The sequence below is a fragment of the Oncorhynchus keta genome, chromosome 33 (assembly GCF_023373465.1).
Source record: "Oncorhynchus keta strain PuntledgeMale-10-30-2019 chromosome 33, Oket_V2, whole genome shotgun sequence".
NCBI classification, from domain to species: Eukaryota; Metazoa; Chordata; class Actinopteri; order Salmoniformes; family Salmonidae; genus Oncorhynchus; species Oncorhynchus keta.
Genome location: NC_068453.1, coordinates 10,470,453 through 10,494,456, shown reverse-complemented (window position 1 = coordinate 10,494,456; position 24,004 = coordinate 10,470,453). Strand labels below are relative to the sequence as shown.

General features: G+C 45.7%; 1 protein-coding gene across 3 annotated transcripts in view; it reads left to right on the top strand.

Moving 5' to 3' along the window:
- The window catches only part of LOC118366207 (putative adenosylhomocysteinase 3), a 47,871-nt gene that overhangs the window by 4,976 nt on the left and 18,891 nt on the right, over positions 1–24,004 (top strand). The window contains exon 1 of one of the 3 annotated variants that reach the window (XM_035748698.2): positions 23,319–23,473. The exons of the other annotated variants lie outside the window; for them this stretch is intronic. Within the exon in view, the coding sequence (XP_035604591.1) occupies positions 23,420–23,473 (54 nt within the window). The 5' untranslated portion in view covers positions 23,319–23,419. Of the gene's footprint in view, positions 1–23,318; positions 23,474–24,004 lie in introns of those variants that run through there. 3 annotated transcript variants of the gene reach the window in all.

The window sequence follows — 24,004 nt, the reverse complement described above, 5'->3', positions numbered from 1 at the left end:
ACATAATACTGTCTCTACCTAATAAATAAATACACGGGGAAGTGTGTTTTCCCTGCTCTTTTTGCCCATCTATCCTCTGCTGTCAGGAAGATGAGTTTTGGGCATGGCTGCCGTGACATGGCCCTGACAGTGCTGGTCATTGGCAGCCACCCCGGGGATCCTTCCTCATCTGGGACGGGCTCTATGACACCAGCGTCGCTTCCATCAGATTAACAGCCTGAGTGCTTTGTCCCTCCGAGAAGAACCCAGCCTGCTCCAATGATGTCGCTAGGGATTCAGGAGGAGTAGCCAGAAGGAGGATTATCACAATGACCTTGAAAGGGCAGCAACCGACAGGGCAAACACTCCTGTGTCATAAAAATGCAGATATCTTGGCAGATACTTTATTATGCTTACATAAAAGGCAAGCAGGCTCCAGTACTTCAATGGCTTTTTTGACATTGCCCAGTTATTTGACCACTATTCCCAAATGTAGCCTACAATAAAGGAGGACTCTGGGTCTATATACCATTTGTACTGTAGCCTATTTTAGCTGTAATATGGGAATGTCTGGCTCTTGTTTTTCTCCTTGCTCGAGGACTAGGAGATCCATTGATCCCTGTGTTCAATCAGCCACTGTTCTACTCTGGGTCCATGAAGACTTCATTCCCTAGCGTGACGCTGCTGAGATTATCACCTGAGAGCTGGGGCCTGTGATGGGGAGAATGTAGCAGCACAGAGTTTCTAAACCCAGGGGCGCAACATCACGAGACTTCTGGGAACGCTCGCGCAGCAAGAAGTCAATGAGAGATGTGTAAAATTCTTCCTTTTTAGTAGTTCATTTTCTCAATCTAAAGGCACAACCTAGCCAAGGAGTTGAGCATGTTATTTGCTCCAACCTCGTTAAAGTGACACTGACATTTACATTTTCGTCAAAAACAACTTCAAATTTGATTTGTCACATGCTTTGTAAACAACCGGTTTAGAATAACAGTGGAATGCTTACTTACAGGCTCTTCCCAACAATGCAGAAAGAAAAATAATAAAACAAGGAATAAATTATCGATAACTTGGCTGTATACACAGGGTACCAGTGCTGAGTCGCTGTGCAGGGGTACCAGTACAGAGTCCATGTGCAGGGGTACATGGTATTGGAGGTAAACATGTACAGTTGAAGTCGGAAGTTTACCGGGTGCGGTGGCATGTGCCTGTAATCCAAGTCACTGGGAGGCTGAGGTTGGGGGATCACGTGAGCTGAGGAGCTCTGGGATGCAGCACACTATGTCGAATGGGTGTCCACGCTAAGTTCGGTATCGATATGGTGTTCCTGGGGGAGCCCGGGACCACCAGGTTGTAAGTCGCTCTGGATAAGAGCGTCTGCTAAATGACTTAAATGTAAATGTACTCTTTAGGTTGGAGTCATTAAAACTTTCAACCACTCCCCACATATCTTTTTAACAAACTATAGTTTTTGCAAGTCGGTTAGGACATCTACTTTCTGCACGACATAAGTAATTTTTCCAACAATTGTTTACAAAGAGATTATTTAACTTATAATTCACAATTCCACTAGTTCAGAAGTTTACATACACTAAGTTGACTGTGCCTTTAAACAGCTTGGAAAATTCCAGAAAATGATGTCATGGCTTTAGAAGCTTCTGATAGGCTAATTGACATCGTTTGAGTCAATTGGCGGTGTACCTGTGGATGTATTTCAAGGCCTACCTTCAAACTCCGTGCCTATTTGCTTGACATCATGGGAAACTCAAAAGAAATCAGCCAAGACCTCAGAAAATAAATTGTAGACCTCCACTTGTCTGGTTCGTCCTTGGGAGCAATTTCCAAACCCCTGAAGGTACCACGTTCATCTGTACAAACAATAGTATGCAAGTATAAACACCATGGGACCGCTCAGGAACCGCTCAGGAAGGCGACTCATTCGTTCTCCTAGAGATTAACGTACTTTGGTGCGAAAAGTGCAAATCAATCCCAGAACAACTGCAAAGGACCTTTGTGAAGATGCTGGAGTAAACGGGTACAAAAGTATCTATATCCACAGTAAAACAAGTCCTATATCGACATAACCTGAAAGGCCGCCCAGCAAGGAAGAAGCCACTGCTCCAAAAAAGCCAGACTACGGTTTGTAACTGCACATGGGGACAAAGATCGTACTTTTTGCAGAAATGTCCTCTTGTCTGATGAAATAAAAATAGAACTGTTTGGCCATAATGACCATCGTTTTGTTTGGAGGAAAAAGGGGGAGGCTTGCAAGCCGAAGAACACCACCCCAACCATGAAGTACGGGGGTGGTAGCATCATGTTGTGGGGGTGCTTTGCTGCAGAAGAGACTGGTGCACTTCACAAAATAGATGGCATTGTGAGGAAGGAAAAGTATGTGGATATATTGAAGCAACATCTCAAGAAATCAGTCAGGAAGTTAACTTCTTATGGTATAGGGGACGCTTGTGTCCCACTTGGCCAAAAGCCAGGGAAAATGCAGCGCAGCAAATTAAAATAAATTGATATAAAAATCTAAGTCTCATTAAATCACACATGTAAGATCCTAATTTAAAGCTACACTCGTTGTGAATCCAGCCAACATGTCAGATTTTAAAAAGGCTTTTCGGCGAAAGCATAAGAAGCTATTATCTGATGATAGCACAACAGTAAACAGAGGGTAGCATATTTCAACCCTGCAAGCGCTACACAAAACGCAGAAATAAAATATAAAACATGCCTTACCTTTGACAAGCTTCTTTTGTTAGCACTCCAATATGTCCCATAAACATCACAATTGGTCCTTTTGTTCAATTAATTCCGTCCATATATATCCAAATGTCCATTTATTTGCCGCGTTTGATCCAGAAAAAAACAGCTTCCAAATTGCGCAACGTCACTACAAAATATTTCAAAAGTTGCCTGTAAACTTTGCCAAAACATTTCAAACTACTTTTGTAATACAACTTTAGGTATTTCTAAATGTTAATAATCGATCAAATTGAAGACTGGTCTATCTGTTCAATACAGGAAGACAACAAACCAAGCTACTTTTCAAGTCTTGCGCAACTCTCAACAGTGTTACGCAGTTCCTAAATGGCCATACTTCTTCATTGCACAAATGAATAACCTCAAGCAAATTCCAAAGACTGGTGACATCCAGTGGAAGCGGTAGGAACTGAAAACAAGTTCCTAAGAAATATCGTTTCCTAATGAGAACTCAGTGAACAGACAGAGACCTAAAAAAAAAAAACAATTCTGAACGGTTAGTCCTCAGGGTTTTGCCTGCTACCTAAGTTCTGTTATACTCACAGACGTGATTCAAACAGTTTTAGAAATTTCAGAGTGTTTTCTATCCAAATCTACTAATAACATGCATATCCTATTCTTTGCATGAGTAGCAGGAAGTAGAAGTTGGGCACTCTATTTATCCAAAAGTGAAAATGCTGCCCCCTATACCTTTCGAAGTTAAAGCTTGGTCGCAATTGGGTCTTTCAAATGGACAATGACCCCAAGCATACTTCTAAAGTTGTGACAAAATGGCTTAAGGACAACAAAGTCAAGGTATTGGAGTGGCCATCACAAAGCCCTGACCTCAATCCCTTAGAACATTTGCCGGGAGAACTGAAAAAGTGTGTGCGAGCAAGGAGGCCTACAAACCTGATTCAGTTACACACATATTCTTATTAATTAATTTACACGTGTGTATAAGGTAGTTGTTGTGAAATTGTCAGATTACTTGTTAGGTATTACTGCACGGTCGGAACTAGAAGCACATGCATTTTGCTACACTCACATCAACATTGCCATGACAATACTTACAAGCGTGATTGGGGATTTCTATTGGAGAAGCTGTTTCTGCCCGTCATACTGGACTGTCTTTGGTAGCACGACAGTGTGAAGTTTGAAGCTGACTCGCATGGCATGCCTCATGACTGCTTCTGTCTTTTTTCACCTTTCTGTTAAGATGTTACTTCGCAACGAAGGGGCCTTTCCTACTCGGGGGGCCTTTCCTACTCGGGGGGCCTTTCCTACTCGGGGGGGCCTTTCCTACTCGGGGGGGCCTCTCCTACTCGGGGGCCTCTCCTACTCGGGGGGCCTCTCCTACTCGGGGGCCTCCATTTGACAGTAAAGTCATAAACTAGGATGGATTGGAGGCATAAGTAAGTATCTCTTTGTCTTGCACACTAAATCAGGCCTTGTCCTGGCCATTCTAGTGGAAAAGAGTTTATAGATAAGTCACTTGTGCTTGGTCCTACATTATCCATTAACTGTTGGCTAAAGATTGAATAAATTTGAACATCCAGCAAAGGTCTTTGGCCAGGGCCACCCCCAGAAACCAGAAATCGAGGCCTGTGTCAATAAGAGAGGGCCCAGTTGAGAAAGACACGCACCAGTGGGGCTTCAAGGAGAGCCGTGCATGTGATGCGGTGTTCATTAACATGGAGGATGGTTGGAGGACAAAGCTGTAATGTGGGGGATGGGGACTAGATCTGTTGGTGTAGTGCTCACGTCAGCTCTCTGAGCTGGAATGATCCTCATGGGTTTTACCTCCTCACTCCAGGCCGGTCTTCGGGAGCTCCTGGAACTTTTAATTTTATTATTGAATTGATTGAATATCCGAAACACACAATTATACTTGCAGTGAAGCCGCTCAACAACTACACCACAACAGACTCCCATTCAGAACCCCCCATGCACCAACAACCAAGAAAATGAACTAAAGTGGAAAAATAAACAGACAGAAGACAACAGCAAACAAAGGTTATCAAGGACAACTAAAATCATAACAGCAATGCCAACTGTATATGTTTTAGTGCATGCCTTGGCACGATTACGTGTCTGAGTATGCGTGTATTTGAATGTGTACAAACACCTGCACGACATCAGCCTCCGGCATTAGCTGTATAAACGCTGCCCCTCAGTGTCATTCAAACATACTTTTTACCATGTTTTATTTGGACTTATCTTTGACCACCACTTCTATTTCCCGCACAGCATCTCCGCTCAACACGCGTCTTCAATTCCACATCCCAACCCTCCGCTTCCCTCAGCCCATCCCACCGATCTCTGCCGCCCGCCCTCTTTGGATTGCTACGGAACATACACTACCGTTCAAAAGTTTGGGGTCACTTAGAAATGTCCTTGTTTTTGAAAGAAAAGCAAAAAAATGTTGTCCCTTTTTTTAAAATAACATCAAATTGATCAGAAATACAGTGTAGACATTGTTAGTGTTGTAGATGACTATTGTAGCTGGAAACGGCAGATTCTTTATGGAATATCTACATAGGCGTACAGAGGCCCATTATCAGCAACCATCACTCCTGTGTTCCAATGGCACGTTGTGTTAGCTTATCCAAGTTCATTTTAAAAGGCTAATTGTTAGCACAGCTTTCAACTATGCTGTGATGTTTAACGTACAATTTTTAATCTATAGAATCCACAGATAAATACTTTTACTAAGAGTATTAGTATTTGATTGACCCGGTCTCTCAATCTCCTAACAGTACTATTTCTAGGGTCAACATTTTGTTGGTGGCAAGAATTCTATATAATAATTTTAGCTGAAAAGCATGAAGTCTTGAATCTTGCATCATTTTATACATCAACTCATACCCGTACCATGGAATTGGTACATCAAAAATCTCTTCCCAATTATTTTGCAGTCTGTATGGCACAGTTGTCAACATCCTGGTCCTCAAATGAAGCTGGTATACTTTCCTATTTATGCTATTTTTATTCCTCCGCCAGTTTTGATTCTTTATATTGGGCAGACAGACCAGTTCCCTACCTCCTCTCGCTACCACCCGCCTCCTCCATTTTGAGGTTAATGCTGCAATCAATTGGTTGTGCTCTTGGATTGAACCGAGCTTCCTGTTCAACTCCATGAAATACATAAATTATATTGTAAATTGGAATGGTAGTGTTAAGAACAAAATACCCCTTTCCCATAAATACAGGTATTTTATCCACCAGCACATTTGAGTTCAGCCATAATCATTGTTAGAACAAATATGACATATTTTCAGAGGGATGAAATTGAGACATGGCAATCTGCAAAAAGGCCATTTTTAAACAATGGAGGTTTAGTAATCTACTGAAGAACCATTTAGGTTTCAAGTAAAACTTTTTGAGTAAGTGAACCTTTCAGATGTTTAGTGCTTTTATATTTAATAATCTCAACCCACCCAGTTCATATTCATAATGTACAGTTGAAGACGGCTATTTTCCACCCACCTTCGCTAAATACATTTAATCTCGGTTTTTCACAATTCCTGACAATTCCCTGTTTTAGGTCTGTTACGATTACCACTTTATTTTAAGAATGTAAAATGTCAGAATAATAGTAGAGTGATTTATTTCAGCATTTCTTTCTTTCCAAGCTTTAACTTCCTGACTGATGTCTTGAGATGTTGCTTCAATATGTCCACCTAATTCCCCCTCTCATGATGCCATCTATTTTGTGAAGTGCACCAGTCCCTCCTGCTGCAAAGCACCCCCACAACATGATGCTACCACCCCCGTGCTTCACGGTTGGGATGGTGTTCTTCAGCTTGCAAGCATCCCCCTTTTTCCTCCAACATAACAATGGTCATTGTGGCCAAACATTTTCTATTTTTGTTTCATTAGACCAGAGAACATTTCTCCAAAAAGTACAATCACTGTCCCCATGTGCAGTTGCAAACCTTTGTCTGTTTTTGTTTATGGTGGTTTTGGAGCAGTGGCTTCTTCCTTGTTGAGTGGCCTTTAAAGTTATGTCGATATAGGACTTGTTTTACTGTGGATATAGATACTTTTGTACCTGTTTCCTCCAGCATGATGTCAAGCAAAAAGGCACTGAGTTTGAAGGTAGGCCTTGAAATACATCCACATGTACACCTCCAATTGAGTCAAATGATGTCAATTAGCCTAACAATGACAATTTTCTGGAATTTTCCAAGCTGTTTAACTGCAGTCATTTTAATGGATGTACATTTCTGACCCACATTTTGGATACAGTGAAATAATCTGTCTGTTAACAATTGTTGGAACAATTACTTGTCATGCACAAAGTAGATGTCCTTACCGACTTGCCAAAACTAGTTTGTTAACAAGACATTTTTGGAGTGGTTGAAAAACGAGTTTTAATGACTCCAACCTAATTGTATGTAAACTTCCAACTTCAGCTGTAGATAGGCACGCCTTATGCTGTCTGGTTTAGCATCCCAGATAAAGCAAAATAGCTTTTGCTCATATGATTTGAAAAACGAATCATCAGGTGTAGGCAGCTCCGTAAGTAAGTGAGTAAACTGAGAAATGACTAAGGATTTAATCAGGGTAATTTTCCCATAAATAGACATGTATTTACCTCCATGGTTGCAGGATCTTGTCTATTTTCACAAGTTTTCTATTGAAATTCATTGTGGAGAGCTTATTTTCTATATTTTGTGATATGAATACCAAGCATGTCTACTTCACCATCAGCACATTTTATAGGTAATAATAATAATAATAATATAGGTAAACTGCATGGTCATTTAAAAGTAGTATTTTTTGTATTTTTTAAAGCTCCACTGCGTAATATTGTACACGTATCATAATTAGGTTTTTAGTCCAGAATAGTTATCTAGATGTTCAATGAGACATTGCAGGGATCTAGCTTGCGGACTTAATACAAAACTTGAGTCATCGGCAGACATGGACACCTATTTGTTTTGAAGCCTTGGTTCTCATATCCTCTGTTATTGGATCGGATTTTTAATAGCTAGCTCCTGGAACTACTTTGTTTATGTACATCAGTCAAACCACTAGGAAAGACATCACTCGAGGGCTTTTCTATTTCAGCCGTTTGTGACCAACACACTTTATATTTTGTCCGCCACACGCAGTAGGACAACTCGCATTTGATCACCAGTGCAGATATATTTTCCCAAAATAGATATCGTAACGATATGAATGTCTAGCGTTCGTGTTTCTCAGCCTGCCTTGGACACTCAGTAGGGATGTGAGTGTGTTTTTGGCACGGTGCCCAATCAGTGCACTCGAGTCTCTGACTGATTATCGCAGTGGTTGTTAGTGGCCTTAGAAAGATGTTTTCTCACGCACTCGTTCACTCACGCTGTGTTCACCTGACGTCGCCCCACTCTCTCGATGCCTCAGTTTTCTGCTGTAGGCAAACAATAGTGTGAACCAAACCAAGACGTTTCTGCTGACTTACCGCACTTCCCGTGGGTTGATGGTCATTGTGTGCTGGAAAGGTGTTAATTCACTCTCCCTTACAATGTAATTACGGCACAATACTGGAGTGCTACTGCACCTTCCGTTGCCTTCATCTGTGGTGTTGTGATTTATTACCAGGGAAATTGGCTGTTTGCACCACTGCTAGATAATAATCTCTCTGCTAGACTCCAGACCCTGAATGGACTCGGCTCACGTGTTTTGTCATTTGTCTCTCACACAAATAAGCTTTGGAAGTGAAAAATGTAGGCTAGCTACTCCAAATTAGTCCGAGACACACACACACACAAGGACAGAGGATATTTAGAGCGCATTACAGCTCGATCTGGCCTGGGATATCTCTGTGCTGCAGCCAGGCACACATTCTCACAAAGGTGTCAGGTGCATGTGTGGCCTTGTGTCAGCGTCTGGGGTTCCACCTTCAGACCCTCTCCCTTCCTGTCGTCACTTTGTACTGTAGCCCCGGAGGGTGTGTTCCGTCAGGTGAAACGCTCAGAGCGTCCCAGGTAGAAATGTAACCGATGGAGCTTCTGAAGTCGCTAGAACTGGTTTCCACAGCCCCGGTAAGTGTACTGAGAATATTCTGACAGTTATACGTTAGCTAACCGTTAGCTGAAGAAGGTAAACATTTTGAATGGTGACGTTGAAGAGTAGGACGATGAAGAACCAGTGAAGGGGGGCTAGGTGGCGTCAGAGTGCTGAGTGTTCATCGGAAAGACCCCAGACAGTACATCTCTCTGACAAAGGCCTCCCCACAGGGAAGGAATTCCGTTCAGACTCTGACACCAGGCCCCTGTACAAAGAACCAGCATTGTATTCAAAAAGTGTGGCATCACAAAAGGCCCCTCACAAAGGAAAAAGCACTGTTCTGTCTGCCCGGTTTCCTCCCCGCCAGAGTTAAAAAGGCACGAACAGCGGTAGGCTAATCCAGCACTGGGAAAGACCATTCCCGTGGCGAAGGGGTAGAGGACTCCTATGAGCTGGATTAGCCTGACTCTACAATCAGTTCTGTTGCATTGCGTTCAACCTGCAGCCTCCGTTGCACTGGCTTTGACTATTGGCATCTGTTGAGTTGTCATACATGAATCCTGACGCCTCACAGCTGTTGTGGCAGGTAGCCTAGCAGTTAAGAACATTGGGCCAGTAGCCAAATGGTCGCTGGTTCGAATCCTGAGCCGGCAAGGTGGAAAAATCTGCAAGACAGTTAACCCCCAACAAAAAATGCTCCCTGGGACATGGCCGTCGATTTTTAAGGCAGCCCCCCGGCACTTCTTTGATCCAGAGGGGTTGGGTTAAATGTGGAAGACACCATTCGGGTTGAATGCATTCAGTTGTGCAACAGACTAGATGTCCCCCTTCATAAAAAAACGGTGTAGACTAAAGTCCATGTGCAGGTAGATATGTAAGTAGACATGTAAATGTAGCCTAGGTAGGGGTAAAGTGACTAGGCAACAGGATAGATAATACACACGCTAGCAGAGAGAACATTCAGTGGCTGGATTCTTAGTTTTTAAGGCCTTCCTCTGACACCGCCTGCTTCCACTGACCACCGCCTGTTTTTTTTCGGCCCAGATTACACAACCACTGACTTTTGCGGGGGAAGCCACATTGCGGCCAGGCTGACAAATGCATGAGCAGACATTTTGTCTTTTTTTTTTCAGGGCTCACAGATGGTTGGACTCCTTCCACGGTCGCAGTTAAACCCTGCCGACTCAGAATAGCATGACCCTACAAATGACTAAACCGCCCCCAGTATGTTTTATGTAATTGTACATTTCCATTGAGACAATGCTATTTTCAGAACACTTCTTACAAACATATAATTCCACAATCCCCAGCTCCCCTCCCTTGCTTTGTTGTGGGAGGAACTGATCTCTAAATTTCCCCCCATCTGTATATGTTGTTTTCTATCACTCAGGTTTAGGCTAGATACAGGCCTAGCCACCTGTTACTCTTTCTGCAAATGTCACTGACCCCTAGACGTTGAGTATTGTTTTTTTGTTGTCGTGTTTTTAAAAAAAAAAATGTTTTTTGCTAAAACGGCTAAATCCTTAAAAGCTTTATTCACAAAAAATAATAAATGCAGCATTAATCCGGCTGCATTTATAGACACTCAGCTAATGAAGGGAGAGGCCGCATCAATGAGTGTGTGGCTGGGATTTGGGAAACGGGGCAATCTAGTATATTGATCGTGTTTCCCTGACCAGGGAAATGATTGAAGAACACCAGATCCCATTATGAATGGTCATTGAGATTGGTTGGTGGTATCGCTGTCAGTGGGTGTTTGGTTAGACTGATTGGATTCTCAAAACGACCCCGAGGGATTGGGACAGTGACCTTTTTTCCTAAGTGACACAGGACCCTCCAGCAGTTGAGTTGGAACATTGTTCTCATGATGTTTTGTGTTTATCTCATATCAATTGATAGACTTTTAGAGCGTTGGCAATATGCGTGCGGCTATGGGAAAGCCCCCTTTTGCAGCGATCGAGTCTCACTCAAACGTATATCTGCTCCTGAATGTGCAGGTAGGTAACAGGCAGCCACATGTAATCCCTGCCTTGGCTTTCCCTGCTTGGTCTTACAGAGACTTAGATGCTTATTGTCAGTGTCTCCGAGTCCGTTCTCATGGCGACATGTTGAACTGGGTGAAACGAAGCCAACTGCAGGTGATTAGAGCAGTTGTGTGTGTGCTTCATGTGCTAAAGGATGCGTTTCTGAATGTGTCTTAATTGTCCTTTATTTATGGGGACACTTGTCTGTGAGTATGAATCAGCTGGGCACCGCTTTTGTTTTTCTTACATCACACCCCCGAGGGCAGCCATGCGGTGCTGCACTCTCCTCTGACTCGCGTCGCCAGCCTCCTCCGCAGCCATTGGAAGAGCGCACGAGACAATTCTCTGCATCATCACTGTGTGTGTGTGCGCATGGTTCAGTGTGCGTAGACTACCCTCTTCTAATCTGTCATTGACGGGGATGATCCTGTTGGATCTCTCGTTTTCCACCATTCATCCAATGGATTATTGCTCAGAGTTTGGTGAATGGATGAAATGTGGCCAGTGATTCCCGCGCAGCAGCGCAAGCCAAGTTGACGTTGGCATGGAGGTTTTCGAGCAGCTCCGAACTCCAGAAATCAGAGTGAACTTAAATGTACCGGTGCTGCAGTGCCAGACTGTCGGCTTATCCATCTCGTATACTCATCTGCCTAGCCGTGGACAAACCCCCTAGGTTCCATGGTGTGGAGGCCAGAGAAGTCTCCCACCATTTAGGACCCCAAAGATACTTTTAATATAACACTTGTCTCTGTTCCAATCTTGTGACTGTGTGGTTTTTCCATTTGGGGTTGTATGACATGGTCATTGTGTGGGTTTCTTCTATCGGATCTGCGAGGAGTGGGTGGGGAGAAGGAGAGGGAGGCTCTCTCAGGGTATAGGGCGTGCTGGCTGTTCCTAAATGGTAGCTGAGCTGGGTGAGCCGCTGGCTGTCTATCCGGATTTCAACGTTAACTTTATTTCTCTCACTGTCCCAGTCAGTGTCTGTCTGTCCTGCTCACAGAAGAAGTAGAATGATTAACTGTATGGGTGTCTGATATGCTGATAAGTGCAGAAAACCAGACCCTCCTGACCAGCTGTCCCAAATGCCAAAATTAGCCCCTAGTAGACACTCGGTTGCATCTTCTCCTGAACCTCCAAAACTCAACCCCCCCCAAACCAAAAGTCTAAATGTCAATTATAGTAAGCAATGTATTTGCCTTTTTTGTATTTGAAGTGAGAACCATATTTCAAAGGTAAGATAAAGTGTAAGACAATGAAAGGCTGCACTGTTTTCATTTTGTAGCTGCAAGCATATCTTGTTTTTTCTTGTGAGGATTTTTCACTCCAAAACATTTATTTCCAGTGCTAGGCCTGCTATGCTTTTGATATTTCTGTTGTTAACACATCTGTTCACTCAGCCCCACATTTAGTCTCTCTAAATAGCACACCATGTTCTTTTTTTTCTTTTTTTTGTCATTTGTATCTTGTCTCAGTATAATCAGGGGGCACGTTGTCCTGCGTTATCTGGGTCTGTTTTGATCCAGTCGTCCTCTAATGGAGTGCTGCTTCGTGACAGCAGGGCTGGATAAAGTGGGCAGACTGCTGTGTGGCCTGGCCTCTCGCTCGTCTGTCGTGTTAGGCAAGACGTGGCTGGCGTAAGGGAGTGAATGAGGGAAAGGAGTGTGTGAATGAGTGTGTATGAGGCCGTGTTAGTGGGCGAGCTCCAAGAAACAGCCTCTTCGATTGCTCTGAAGGTCCTGTAGCGCAAAGGAAGGCTGCTGCTTTTTAGGTAAGCACCAGGGAATGACGTACGTGGAAACACAAAGCACTTTGGGTAAGCAGTATCCTTGAGCCTCAGCTTATTATTCTGACTAAAATAAAAATTTGATATAGGACGTGTTCCTCCTCTCAGTGATCCGTGAATAGTTGCTGCTTACCCCGCAGACTCTTAGAAATTTCCATATTCTATATTCTCTTTCTATTTCTTATTACCCGTTGGAGATCAATATTGTTAGAACAATGTCACGTTCTAAGAACTTCCTCTTGTAAGGGGTAAGCAGTGTTTTCCCCTCCCTGAGAGGAGGGGGAGCAGGCAGTGTGTGGGTGTTCTCTGCCCTGTCACCCTTGCCAGCTGGTCCCAAAGGGGAGCTTTGTTTCTCCCTCAATTACACTCCTAAAAAGGACTCTGGTCTGTGACTAAGTTGTTGACATGGCCCGTGCTCTGCTCTTGTCCTGTTAAGCCTAGACTAGCTTATAGAAAGTAGTCTTTTCAGGATCGCTGAGTAGTCTATTCAATACCAGGTCTCTATGGAGTAGTCTGTGGTGCCCTGTTCCTCCGTTTTCCCCGTTTGCTGACAGACATTAACCTCGCTGTCACAAATTTTACCAGCCAGTGATTGGTTTGGTGCCTGCCCTGTCCTGCCAGTGATTGGTTTGGTGCCTGCCCTGTCCTGCCAGTGATTGGTTTGGTGCCTGCCCTGTCTTGCCAGTGATTGGTTTGGTGCCTGCCCTGTCTTGCCAGTGATTGGTTTGGTGCCTGCCCTGTCTTGCCAGTGATTGGTTTGGTGCCTGCCCTGTCCTGCCAGTGATTGGTTTGGTGCCTGCCCTGTCTTGCCAGTGATGTGGCGGATGGAAACATGAGACGTTGACACAAAGTGGAGTGTGTCTGTTATAATTGGAGTCGTACCATTTAAAGTGTCAGACCTCACCGCTGCAGTCGACACGTGAGATGTGCTTTTTTTTTCTTCCTGACCACCATTTAATCTTTTCTCCATTTTATATCCCTGACCCCGATCTTTCGCCAGTCCATTTGTTTATGTTAAGCATTTAGAACCGGAATTCATCAAATGGACCTTCAATCTGTGCTGTCGAAGGCTGCCACCACCATGTGACAGTGACCTGATTTTAAAAAATTTTAAAAAATCTATCTCGGCTAACAGCAAAGCATCTGACTCATGGACGGTCTGTTCGAAGAACTTGTTCCCCTGTGAGGAGAGTTGGAGTGAGGTCTGAGAGGGTAGCCAGCTTCCCTGTGAGGAGAGTTGCAGTGAGGTCTGAGAGGGTAGCCAGCTTCCCTGTAAGGAGAGTTGCAGTGAGGTCTGAGAGGGTAGCCAGCTTCCCTGTGAGGAGAGTTGCAGTGAGGTCTGAGAGGGTAGCCAGCTTCCCTGTGAGGAGAGTTGGAGTGAGGTCTGAGAGGGTAGCCAGCTTCCCTGTGAGGAGAGTTGCAGTGAGGTCTGAGAGGGTAGCCAGCTCCCCTGTGAGGAGAGTTGGAGTGAGGTCTGAGAGGGTAGCCAGCTCCCCTGTGAGGAGAGTTGCAGTGAGGTCTGAGAGGGTAGCCAGCTCCCCTGTGAGGAGAGTTGGAGTGAGGTCTGAGAGGGTAGCCAGCTCCCCTGTGAGGAGAGTTGGAGTGAGGTCTGAGAGGGTAGCCAGCTTCCCTGTGAGGAGAGTTGGAGTGAGGTCTGAGAAGGTAGCCAGCTTTCCTGTGAGGAGAGTTGGAGTGAGGTCTGAGAGGATTAACAGCATGTAGTCGCTCCCCTATAGAGACACTTCCATCCTTCCTCTGGCTGACTACTGACAACCTTGCAACAATTTTGCACTGACTGACTCAAGTCAATGAACTATTGTGTGGATGACGATTGCAGGTTTCATGAACCATGGGTCTCTTGAAACACAATTCTAATGGAAACTAACCAGGGTAACTTCTAACTCTGCAGATTTGTGAGAATCTGTGGAAAAGTGGAGCATGCACAGAGCTGAAGCCTGTATAATTACATCAACTCTGCTCATCATAGAGGGCATCATTTCAACTCAAGTACCGATGGAGATGTACTCTATGACCCTTCAATGAAAGCCCGAAGCTATATTTTCCTCTGAGCTTGTCCCCGTGTCCTTCCCATCTCCATTTACTTTGAATAATGGGCATCGTTCAGAGAAACAATGTGCAAGATCTCACGTCCTCAAGCCGGGATGAGGCCAGTGTCATGACTGGATCATCAGACTTGTTGGATGCGCACATTGTGCCAGCTGCTGAATCCCACGTAGAACTTCGAGGAAGAAAACAGAAGGTTCCCTGAATGAGTTGAGACAGCCTAGTTTGATCAGGTTTGTGCTGTGGTTCTCGGGTTTCAAAGGTTCTCTAACCACAACACCCACCGCCGATAAGACTCTGAAAGAGTCTGCAGCAGTAGGTTGGTGAGATGTTCGTCTTGAAGGAAACTCAGTAACTTGTAGTTAATGGGTATATTCCTGGGGGATGTAGCATCATGGTTAGTTTTGACCAGTATCAGCTAAAATGGGCAGTAAGGGGCAGATTGGCTCAATCGTTTTGAAGACTGTTCTGATGAGAACAATGGGACACTCATTCCAGGCTGTCCTCAGCCCACCCTGCCAAGACTCTCCTCAACTGTGCCAGAGAGGCTTATGGTGTCGACAATCTCTTCTCAGGAGTCCTAATTATCTCACCCTTCGTTACCTTCTGCGGTCTTATTTTACACAGACTAATACTAGGTTAACCCATACTAGGTTAACCCATGTCCTAAAGACCCATTTTTGGGGGGGGATCTCTTAAAACCAAAGCACAGCTCAATCACATACTTCCTCTTATAGCCCAGTTAAGACTGGGTCGGTTTTATTTGTTGTTCCCCCACCATCCACATTGTAGCAGTCCAGGCTCCAACCCCTGTCGCTACTGCTGAGTGCACACACACACAGGGCCTGCTCTAGATGTGTCTCTGTACAGCTCAAGGGTCACAATGGAGTATCCACACTTCACATGCATGGAACACACACACACACACACACACACACACACACACACACACACAGGGATATGCTCCCTCCCCTGGAATCAAAGACGACAAGCCTTCTCTCTGTCTTTCACTCCCCTCTACTGTATCTTCCATGAATGTTCCTCTGCTGTAAAGAACTGACCCGTGAGCTCTCCGAGAGGATAAGTACTCTGTAGGAATGGCCTGTCCTGTCTGCTCCTGTTGGCATGGCCCAAGGCCTGCCTGTGCTGGCTGTGCCATGTCGTCATAGAGACCGATCAGTCTATGTCATCTCTCTCAAGGACGTGTCACCGTCCACAGCGGCCCATTGGAGTGTCCTCTGTTTACTTAACACTCTGTTAGGGAGTTTCCCCTTCCCTTTAGCTTGTCAACTGACTTCACCTTCGTGTCTCCGAAGCGGAAAAACCCCACCACATCAAAGTTCACTCAGTTCAGTTCGATCCCGCGCTCTGTTCTGGTCATTTTCATTGCCTCAATGTTTGAAAGATCAAACATCTTCACCGAGGGTGGTAACTGGGGTTTTTGTCTTCCCGTGTTTAAGATTGGCAACGTGATATGGGGGGGGGGGGTATTGGCAGAGGGATGTTGGGAGATATTTTAAATGCATCACTGCCTCAATAATAGCTAAATGACAGCGTCTCAGGATCTGGCCCGTTTCAGTGGGCCGAGTCGTCATGCAGTCAATCATTACATTGCAGGCGCCTCTTCTCAAAAGTGTTTTGAGAAGCAACGTGAATGAATCTGTTCTATAATCAAACTCCAGGCCCCAACACACTCTGCAGACCAGTGTCTAAGCAGTGAGCAGCCAGCCCATCTCATGTCTGCCAATGTGGGGTAGTTCCCAGGCTCCCGTTACCTGCTCCTCTGTGTTCAGCTTGGTTTGAAGAAATCAACTGTGGGAGCAATTATTAGGAAATGGAAGATCTACAAGACCACTGATAATCTCCCTCGATCTGGGGCTCCACACAAGATCTCACCCCATGGGATCCAAATGATCACAAGAACGGTGAGCAGAAATCCCAGAACCACACGGGGGGACCTAGTGAATGACCAGCAGAGAGCTGGGACCAAAGTAACAAAGCCTACCATCAGTAACACACTACGCCGCCAGGGACTCAAATCCTGCAGTGCCAGACTGCAGTGTCCCCCTGCTTAAGCCAGTACATGTCCAGGCCCATCTGAAGTTTGCTAGAGAGCATTTGGATGATCCAGAAGAAGATTGGGAGAATGTCATATGAAACCAAAGTAGAACTTTTTGGTAAAAACTCAACTCGTCGTGTTTGGAGGACAAAGAATGCTGAGTTGCATCCAAAGAACACCATACCTACTGTGAAGCTTGGGGGTGGAAACATCATGATTTGGGGCTGTTTTTCTGCAAAGGGACCAGGACGACTGATCCGTGTAAAGGAAAGAATGAATTGGGCCATGTATTGTGAGATTTTGAGTGAAAACCTCCTTCCATCAGCAAGGGCATTGAAGATGAAACATGGCTGGGTCTTTCAGCATGACAATGATCCCAAACACACCGCCCGGGCAACGAAGGAGTGGCTTCGTAAGAAGCATTTCAAGGTCCTGGAGAGGCCTAGCCAGTCTCCAGATCTCAACCCCATAGAAAATCTTTGGAGGGAGTTGAAAGTCCGTGTTGCCCAGCAACAGCGCCAAAACATCACTGCTCTAGAGGAGATCTGCATGGAGGAATGGGCCCAAATACCAGCAACAGTGTGTGAAAACCTTGTGAAGTCTTACAGAAAACATTTGACCTCTGTCATTGCCAACAAATTGTATATAACAAAGTATTGAGAAACTTTTGTTATTGACCAAATACTTATTTTCCACCATAATTTGCAAATAAATTCATAAAAAATCCTACAATGTGATTTTATGGATTTTGTTTTCTCATTTTGTCTGTCATAGTTGAAGTGTACCTATGATGAAAATTACAGGCCTCTCTCATCTTTTTAAGTGGGAGAACTTGCACAATTGGTGGCTGACTAAATCCTTTTTTGCTCCACTGTACACTGTACCCATCAATATACACATCAATATACCTATCAATAAACAAAAAGCAAAACACAGTCTTAGAAACCAGTAAAAAGGTACTCAGTCAGCGTTGTTGAATTGCCCCAGAGGCACCAATTCAATAGTGTGAAAAGCAAATCAATGAATGTGTCAATACAAGGCATTTCTTAACATTGTGCAAATATTTCCCCTCAACATGTCCTGGCCTCCCTTTTTTGCTTCAAGGGGTTTGTGTCTCTTTCCTGGTCTGATCCAGCTGATGTGCAGTCATGCCTGAGACTCCTCTTCTCCCCATCCAGCTATGAGCCCTCCAGCCAGAGTCGAGCACAGTCTGTAGCTACTGTTGGCAGCACAAAGAGTGCACAGAGTTCAAACGCCTCTCACACATCCTCCAACTGCATATACAGAGTGTTTCAACAGGCTGGTGTCGTAATACGTATTCTTATAGTACATTTATCTCGGACTCACTCCTTCTCTACCTCCCCCCTATTTCTTTTCTTTTTTCACTTTCTCACTCACCTCCTCCGCCCCCCCCTCAAATGGTTCATTCCTCTTCCTGTCTGGCCATTCATTCTTCCTCGTCCTCGTTCTGTCACATGCTCCCTCTCCCTTTTCTCATAGTCCTCCAACCCACCCAATAATCAATCAGTCAAATGTATTTATATAGCCCTTCTTACGTCGGCAGATATCTCAATGCTGTACAGAAACCCAGCCTAAAACCCCAAACAGCAAGCAATGCAGGTGTAGAAGCACGGTGCCTAGGAAAAACTCACTAGAAGGACCAGAACCTAGGAAAAAACCCTAGAGAGGAACCAGGCTATGAGGGGTGGCCAGTCCTCTTCTGGCTGTGCCGGGTGGAGATTATAACAGAACATGGCCAAGATGTTCAAATAGTTCAATAAATGACCTGCATGGTTAAATAATATTAACCACAGTTGTTGTCGAGGGTGCAACAGGTCAGCACCTCAGGAGTAAATGTTAGTTGGCTTTTCATAGCCGATCATTGAGAGTATCTCTAGCGAGTTGAAAACAGCAGGTCTGGGACAGGTAGCACGTCCGGTGAACAGGTCAGGGTCCAATAGCCGCAGGCAGAACAGTTGAAACTGGAGCAGCAGCACGGCCAGGTGGACTCAGGACAACAAGGAGTCATCAGGCCAGGTAGTCCTGAGGCATGGTCCTAGGGCTCAGGTCCTCTGAGAGAAAGAAATAAAGAGAGAATTAGAGAGAGCATACTTCAATTCACACAGGACACCAGATAAGACAGGAGAAGTACTCCAGATATAACAGACTGGCCCTAGCCCCCTGACACAAACTACAGCAGCATAAATACTAGAGGCTGAGACAGGAGGGGTCAGGAGACACTGTGGCCCCATTCGATGATACCCCCTGACAGGGCCAAACAGGCAGGATATAACCCCACCCACTTCATCATCCTCCCAGGCCTGTACTGGTCCCATGTGTCTCCGGCACTTCCCTCCCTGTCTTGTTTCCATTCTCTCTGTTGAACCATGGACTCTGCCTGGTGTGGATTTCACAGTATCAGATCTGATCACATCTGTGCCTGTTTGTTTTCCTCGTGACTGTAGCCTATGGCTTTGTGCTGTTTGAAGCCTCTCTCCTTGCTGTTCTCCTGGAACTCTTTCCAGAGATTGGCCCCATGGTGGCTGGTTGCTCAGTGGGTATCATGAATATCATCATAAATGTAATGTAAATGTAAAATGTAAATGGTATCACTCTGCTCTGTGGCTTCGCCCTGGAACAGCTTACCCTGCAGCCGACCCTAGTGAGGCTGGACCTGGAGCAAACGCACATGCCGGCCTCAGTATACTACTATAGTAATATGACTAATATACACTCGGCCAATTGATTAGGTACACCATTCACGAAAGCGGTTCGCTCCTACAGACAGTCACGTGGCTGTAGCTTGCTATATAAAACAGGCATAGAAGCATTCGGTTACTGTTCGATTGAACATTAGACTGGGCAAAACAAGTGACTTACGCTACTTTGAGCGAGGTATGATCGTCGGTAGCAGGCGTGCCGGTTCCAGTATCTCAGAAACCACCGGCCTCCTGGGCTTTTCACACACGGCAGTGTCTAGGATTTACCGAGAATGGTGCTACAAACACAACCATCCAGTCAGTAGCAGTCCTGATAGCCAAAACAGCTCGTTGATGAGAGAGGTAAGTATCGTGCAAATAATGGCGCAGTACAACAGCGGTGTGCAGAACGGCATCCCGGGGAAACGCACAACTCGTCGGTCCTTGTCTTGGATGGGCTATTGCAGCGGACGACCACACCGGGTTCCACTTCTATCAGCTAAAAACAAGAAGAAGCGACTACAGGGGGAACACCATCACCAACACCGGACAATATGAGGAGTGGAAAAACATTGCCTGTTCTGACGAATCCGTTCCTGTTGCGTCATGGTGATGGCAGAGTCAGGATTTGGCGTAAGCAGCATGAGTCCGTGGACCCATCCTGCCTGGTGTTAAAGGTTCAGGCTCGTGGTGGTGTTGTAATGGTGTGGGGAGTGTTTTTTGTTTTTGTTGTTTTTTGCACACGTTAGGTCCCTTGATTCCAATTCAGCAACGTTTGAAAGCCACAGCATATCTGAACATTGTTGCTGACCAGGTGCATCCGTTCATTGCTACAGTGGGGTCCGAACCAGTACTCGATGGGTGTATCTGATAAACTGGTGCTGAAAATATACATACACACACACACACACACACACACACACCTAACCACAATTATAAACCGGGTGGTTCCAGCCCTGAACCCTTATTGGCTGAAACCCGTGGTATATCAGACCGTATACCATGGGTATGAAAACAGATCTAATTACGTTGGTAACCAGTTTATAATAGCTATAAGGCTTTCTTGGGGGTTTGTCGTACATGGCCAATATACCCCGGCTAAGGGCTGTATCCAGGCACTCCGCGTTGCTTCATGCATAAGAACAGCCCGTAGCCATATAGCACACTTCCTCAGGCCTTATTGCATAATGAGAGCTCACCTTTGGTGGTCTTGGCCAGTCAGACATGTTGCACAACTGCCAAACGCCCCCCATGCCAAGCGAATACACTGCCACCTGGTGACGTGACCTTGCCACTGCAGATACCTCAGTCTGGGCTGAGGGGGCACCTGTCCTCCCCAGACACTGTAAATGTGGCACGGGATGGTCATTTGGGCCATGTTTGTGCCTGTAACTCTGCCTGGCTGGCTGGCCAACCTCGACCTAGTTCCTCTCTAGGCTACAGTCAACTAGCCATGCCCAGCTCCATTGAGAGGTGACAGTGTGTTGGGTTAGCATCTATTATTTACATCTCATTAGCCTCGCAATCACTGAACATGCATAATGTATGTATTATGTGGCTGTGGTGCTGTGCAGTGCTACGAGGTTAATGCCTTTAATGCCGACTAGTAGGATGCAGGGACAGAGAAGGCTAGTATTCACTACTATGCGGCATTGGTGGTGCGCCACAAGGCTGTGATCTCTGCCCTGTCTCATCCTGGATGCGGGATTGGTCCAGCCCAATCCTACTTCCGTCATTACTGGTGGTATAGAAAAGGATTAATCCAATGTATCTGTTTCATGCACTAATATGGACAGTTGGGCCTGGCTATGAGGCATTGCCTTAGCTGCATTGGAGAGCGATCCACACGGTTGCCCTCTTTGTCAGTGATCAAGATGAATGGTCTTCCTCGCTACAGTCAATAATAGTTTCCTGTCATCTGTTTGAACAGCTCCTCCCTCTGCTCTGTGATCCGTGTGTGTCACTGGTCCACAGGAAATGTAGGCTAACCAGTTTTCTAGAACGGTAGTTCATTCATCACCCTCTGCTGATAATCCAAGCTGTTTCCCCCGCGTTCTCCTGTTCACTACAACGGTGGGCACAGCGTTCAGTCTAGTTTAACCGGGTTAGGTAATCCTAGTGCAGGGCCAGAATGCTGCTATAGGGCAGGCAGTTTACCCTGTACCCTGCTAGCAGTCTGTGGTCCTCCCCCTCCCTCCCCTGTCTTTCTTGCATAACCTTCATCTCTCACTCACATGTTAGCTAATGCTATGCATGCAGCTGTGAGCACTGTGCACGCAGGCCTGCCTTTTAATGGCTCTGCGTGGTCAAGCATTCGTCTGAAGTGGCAACATTTACTGTGACGCAGCCTCCGCAGACGTCAGGGCTTTCATACTTCTTGTGCTTGGCTGAGCAGAGCAGAGCTATTGTGGAGGTAGTTGTCAAGGAAGTGAGTTTGCGTTCACACAGCTATACGAAGCCCTCCGCCCTGTTACAACATTTGAGAGGCGTGCGGCGACGCGGTACGGAGATTGATTTGGCCTCTGCGTGCATCCGGAGGCTTCGCGATAACATCACACCCCCCTGTACGAAGCCGCCAACCAAATTTTCAGATCAAGCGCAGATAGGCTTTTAGAGCGACATATGGTCATTTGAGGAAACGAGTTGATTTGAGTCGCGTAACATCCATTCACATTCTTCGCAATAACAGTCTCTTCAATGTAGAGGTGGATGGATGTCAGCATTCTGAATGGAGCTCATTCATAATCCTGTGGTTGCTCATGCGTTCATTGAATGTACGAACAGTGATCATGCATGTCAGCCTCCCTTTTTATTCCAGTGCTGACCTAGTCTAACGCCATATTACGAAATGGAAATGATCAATTGCCGCATTCTTCGTTCTTGGCACTCTTACCTCCTATTGATAACCAACACAGTTAGCTCTCCTGGAATGTGTCATCAGTCAGCCACTGTGTCTGTTTGCCCAGGTCTAAAGCCTCGATTTAAGACTGTTGGATCAATGCCTTGTTTACTGGCCCTGGGTCCTCTCCTCCTGCCCTATGAAACCTCTTAGACCCAGATGTCGTGTGTGTGTGTGTGTGTGTGTGTGTGTGTGTGTGTGTGTGTGTGTGTGTGTGTGTGTGTGTGTGTGTGTGTGTGTGTGTGTGTGTGTGTGTGTGTGTGTGTGTGTGTGTGTGTGTGTGTGTGTGTGTGTGTGTGTCGGCTGTCGCAGAGAAGTTTGCTCCGGACACTCAGAAGGTCAGGAGGCACATGTCCAAGCAGTCCGTTTCCGTCACACACTAGCATGACGATCTGGCATAAGGACCAAGTCGGATGGCCAAGTTTGAAATCAGTTTCCTGATGCCCCTCGTTGACCTTTTGGTTTGAACTTTGATTAAACCATGTGACAGATAAATCTTTGGTAAGAAATGAAGCCAAACCTTTGATGTTTTGTGATCTCTCACTGCTGGGCAAGTGGGCATTGGTTGTTGTAAACTGCCACCATAGAGATCCTGTACGTCTATATTTCTTCTAGTCTATAATGTTTTCTAGTTCAGCAATCTTGGTCTCACGCAAACAAAATGGGCCTAATCACTTACACAAAGTCTCTATTGTCTGTCCCAGTGGTGGCAGCCCAGGGTCTCTCCTTGGCAGAACCCACTGTCTTGATCCCTCTGATTCTGAAGTAACACCGCCTGCAATCCTCCTTCCTACCATTTCTCCCTGGGTCCACCGGTCTACTGTGGGTGACCTCAATAGTCCCTCAGCCAAGAGCCATTCAGGGTCACAGAGTTGTTGGCCGTGATAAAGAATCCCCAATCCAATCCAGCCTGTGAACAATTAACAATTAAACAAGTGGAGAGAGAGAGAGGGGAGAGGAGAGGGAAAAACAAAAGTGGGGAACAATTCTGCATTGTTTCTGAGGCACAGCACATGGGTGACTGTCCGGACCAGTTGGGGCTGGATCGGGGGGTAAAGCTGCCTGGTAAAGAGAGGGTATAAATGGACCAGGCCCACAACTGCTAGTTTTCCAGGCCCACCCCCCTCTAGTCCAAACACAGTTTCTCACCTCACAGCAGTCCACTGAGTCATGTTGTCGAAGAAGAAGGATGAAGACACTGGAGGTGAACCCAGTAGGAGAAAGGTAAGATGGGAGGAGGAGGATGGATTAGGTTGGGACTTGACAGGCTTCGGTAGAAGATGAATGAAATTCAATCTACGTATTTGTACAGGCGTTTGTGGATCTCATTGTCTTGGGCCTCATTGCCTGGTGACTTTTCCCACTTGATTTGCATGTATTTGGTTGGCAGACGCAGACTTGTGTCCGAGCACTGTATTGTGGGTGTGTAAGGGAGAAGGAGAGCGAGAGATGTTTTGAGGACTGTGTATATACATTTGGTCAGTACCCTGCATGGTTGCTTCTGCAACAGCTAATGTGGATCCAATCAGAAGCCATTACCACCAGCCATGCTTCTCCCTCTGAGCGAAGGGGAAGGAAGCCATGATGAGGGACACGAGTGGATACTTTTTTTTGGGGGGGGGTCTCTATCGTGAGTATGCAAGACCTTTGTCTGCCTCGTGACTCAGAATCAATCTGTCTGGTTGGTGGTGTCACATTCAGATTGCACAACCATGAGTCACTCCCACTCCCTCTCTCTTTCAGTGGTCACGCCGT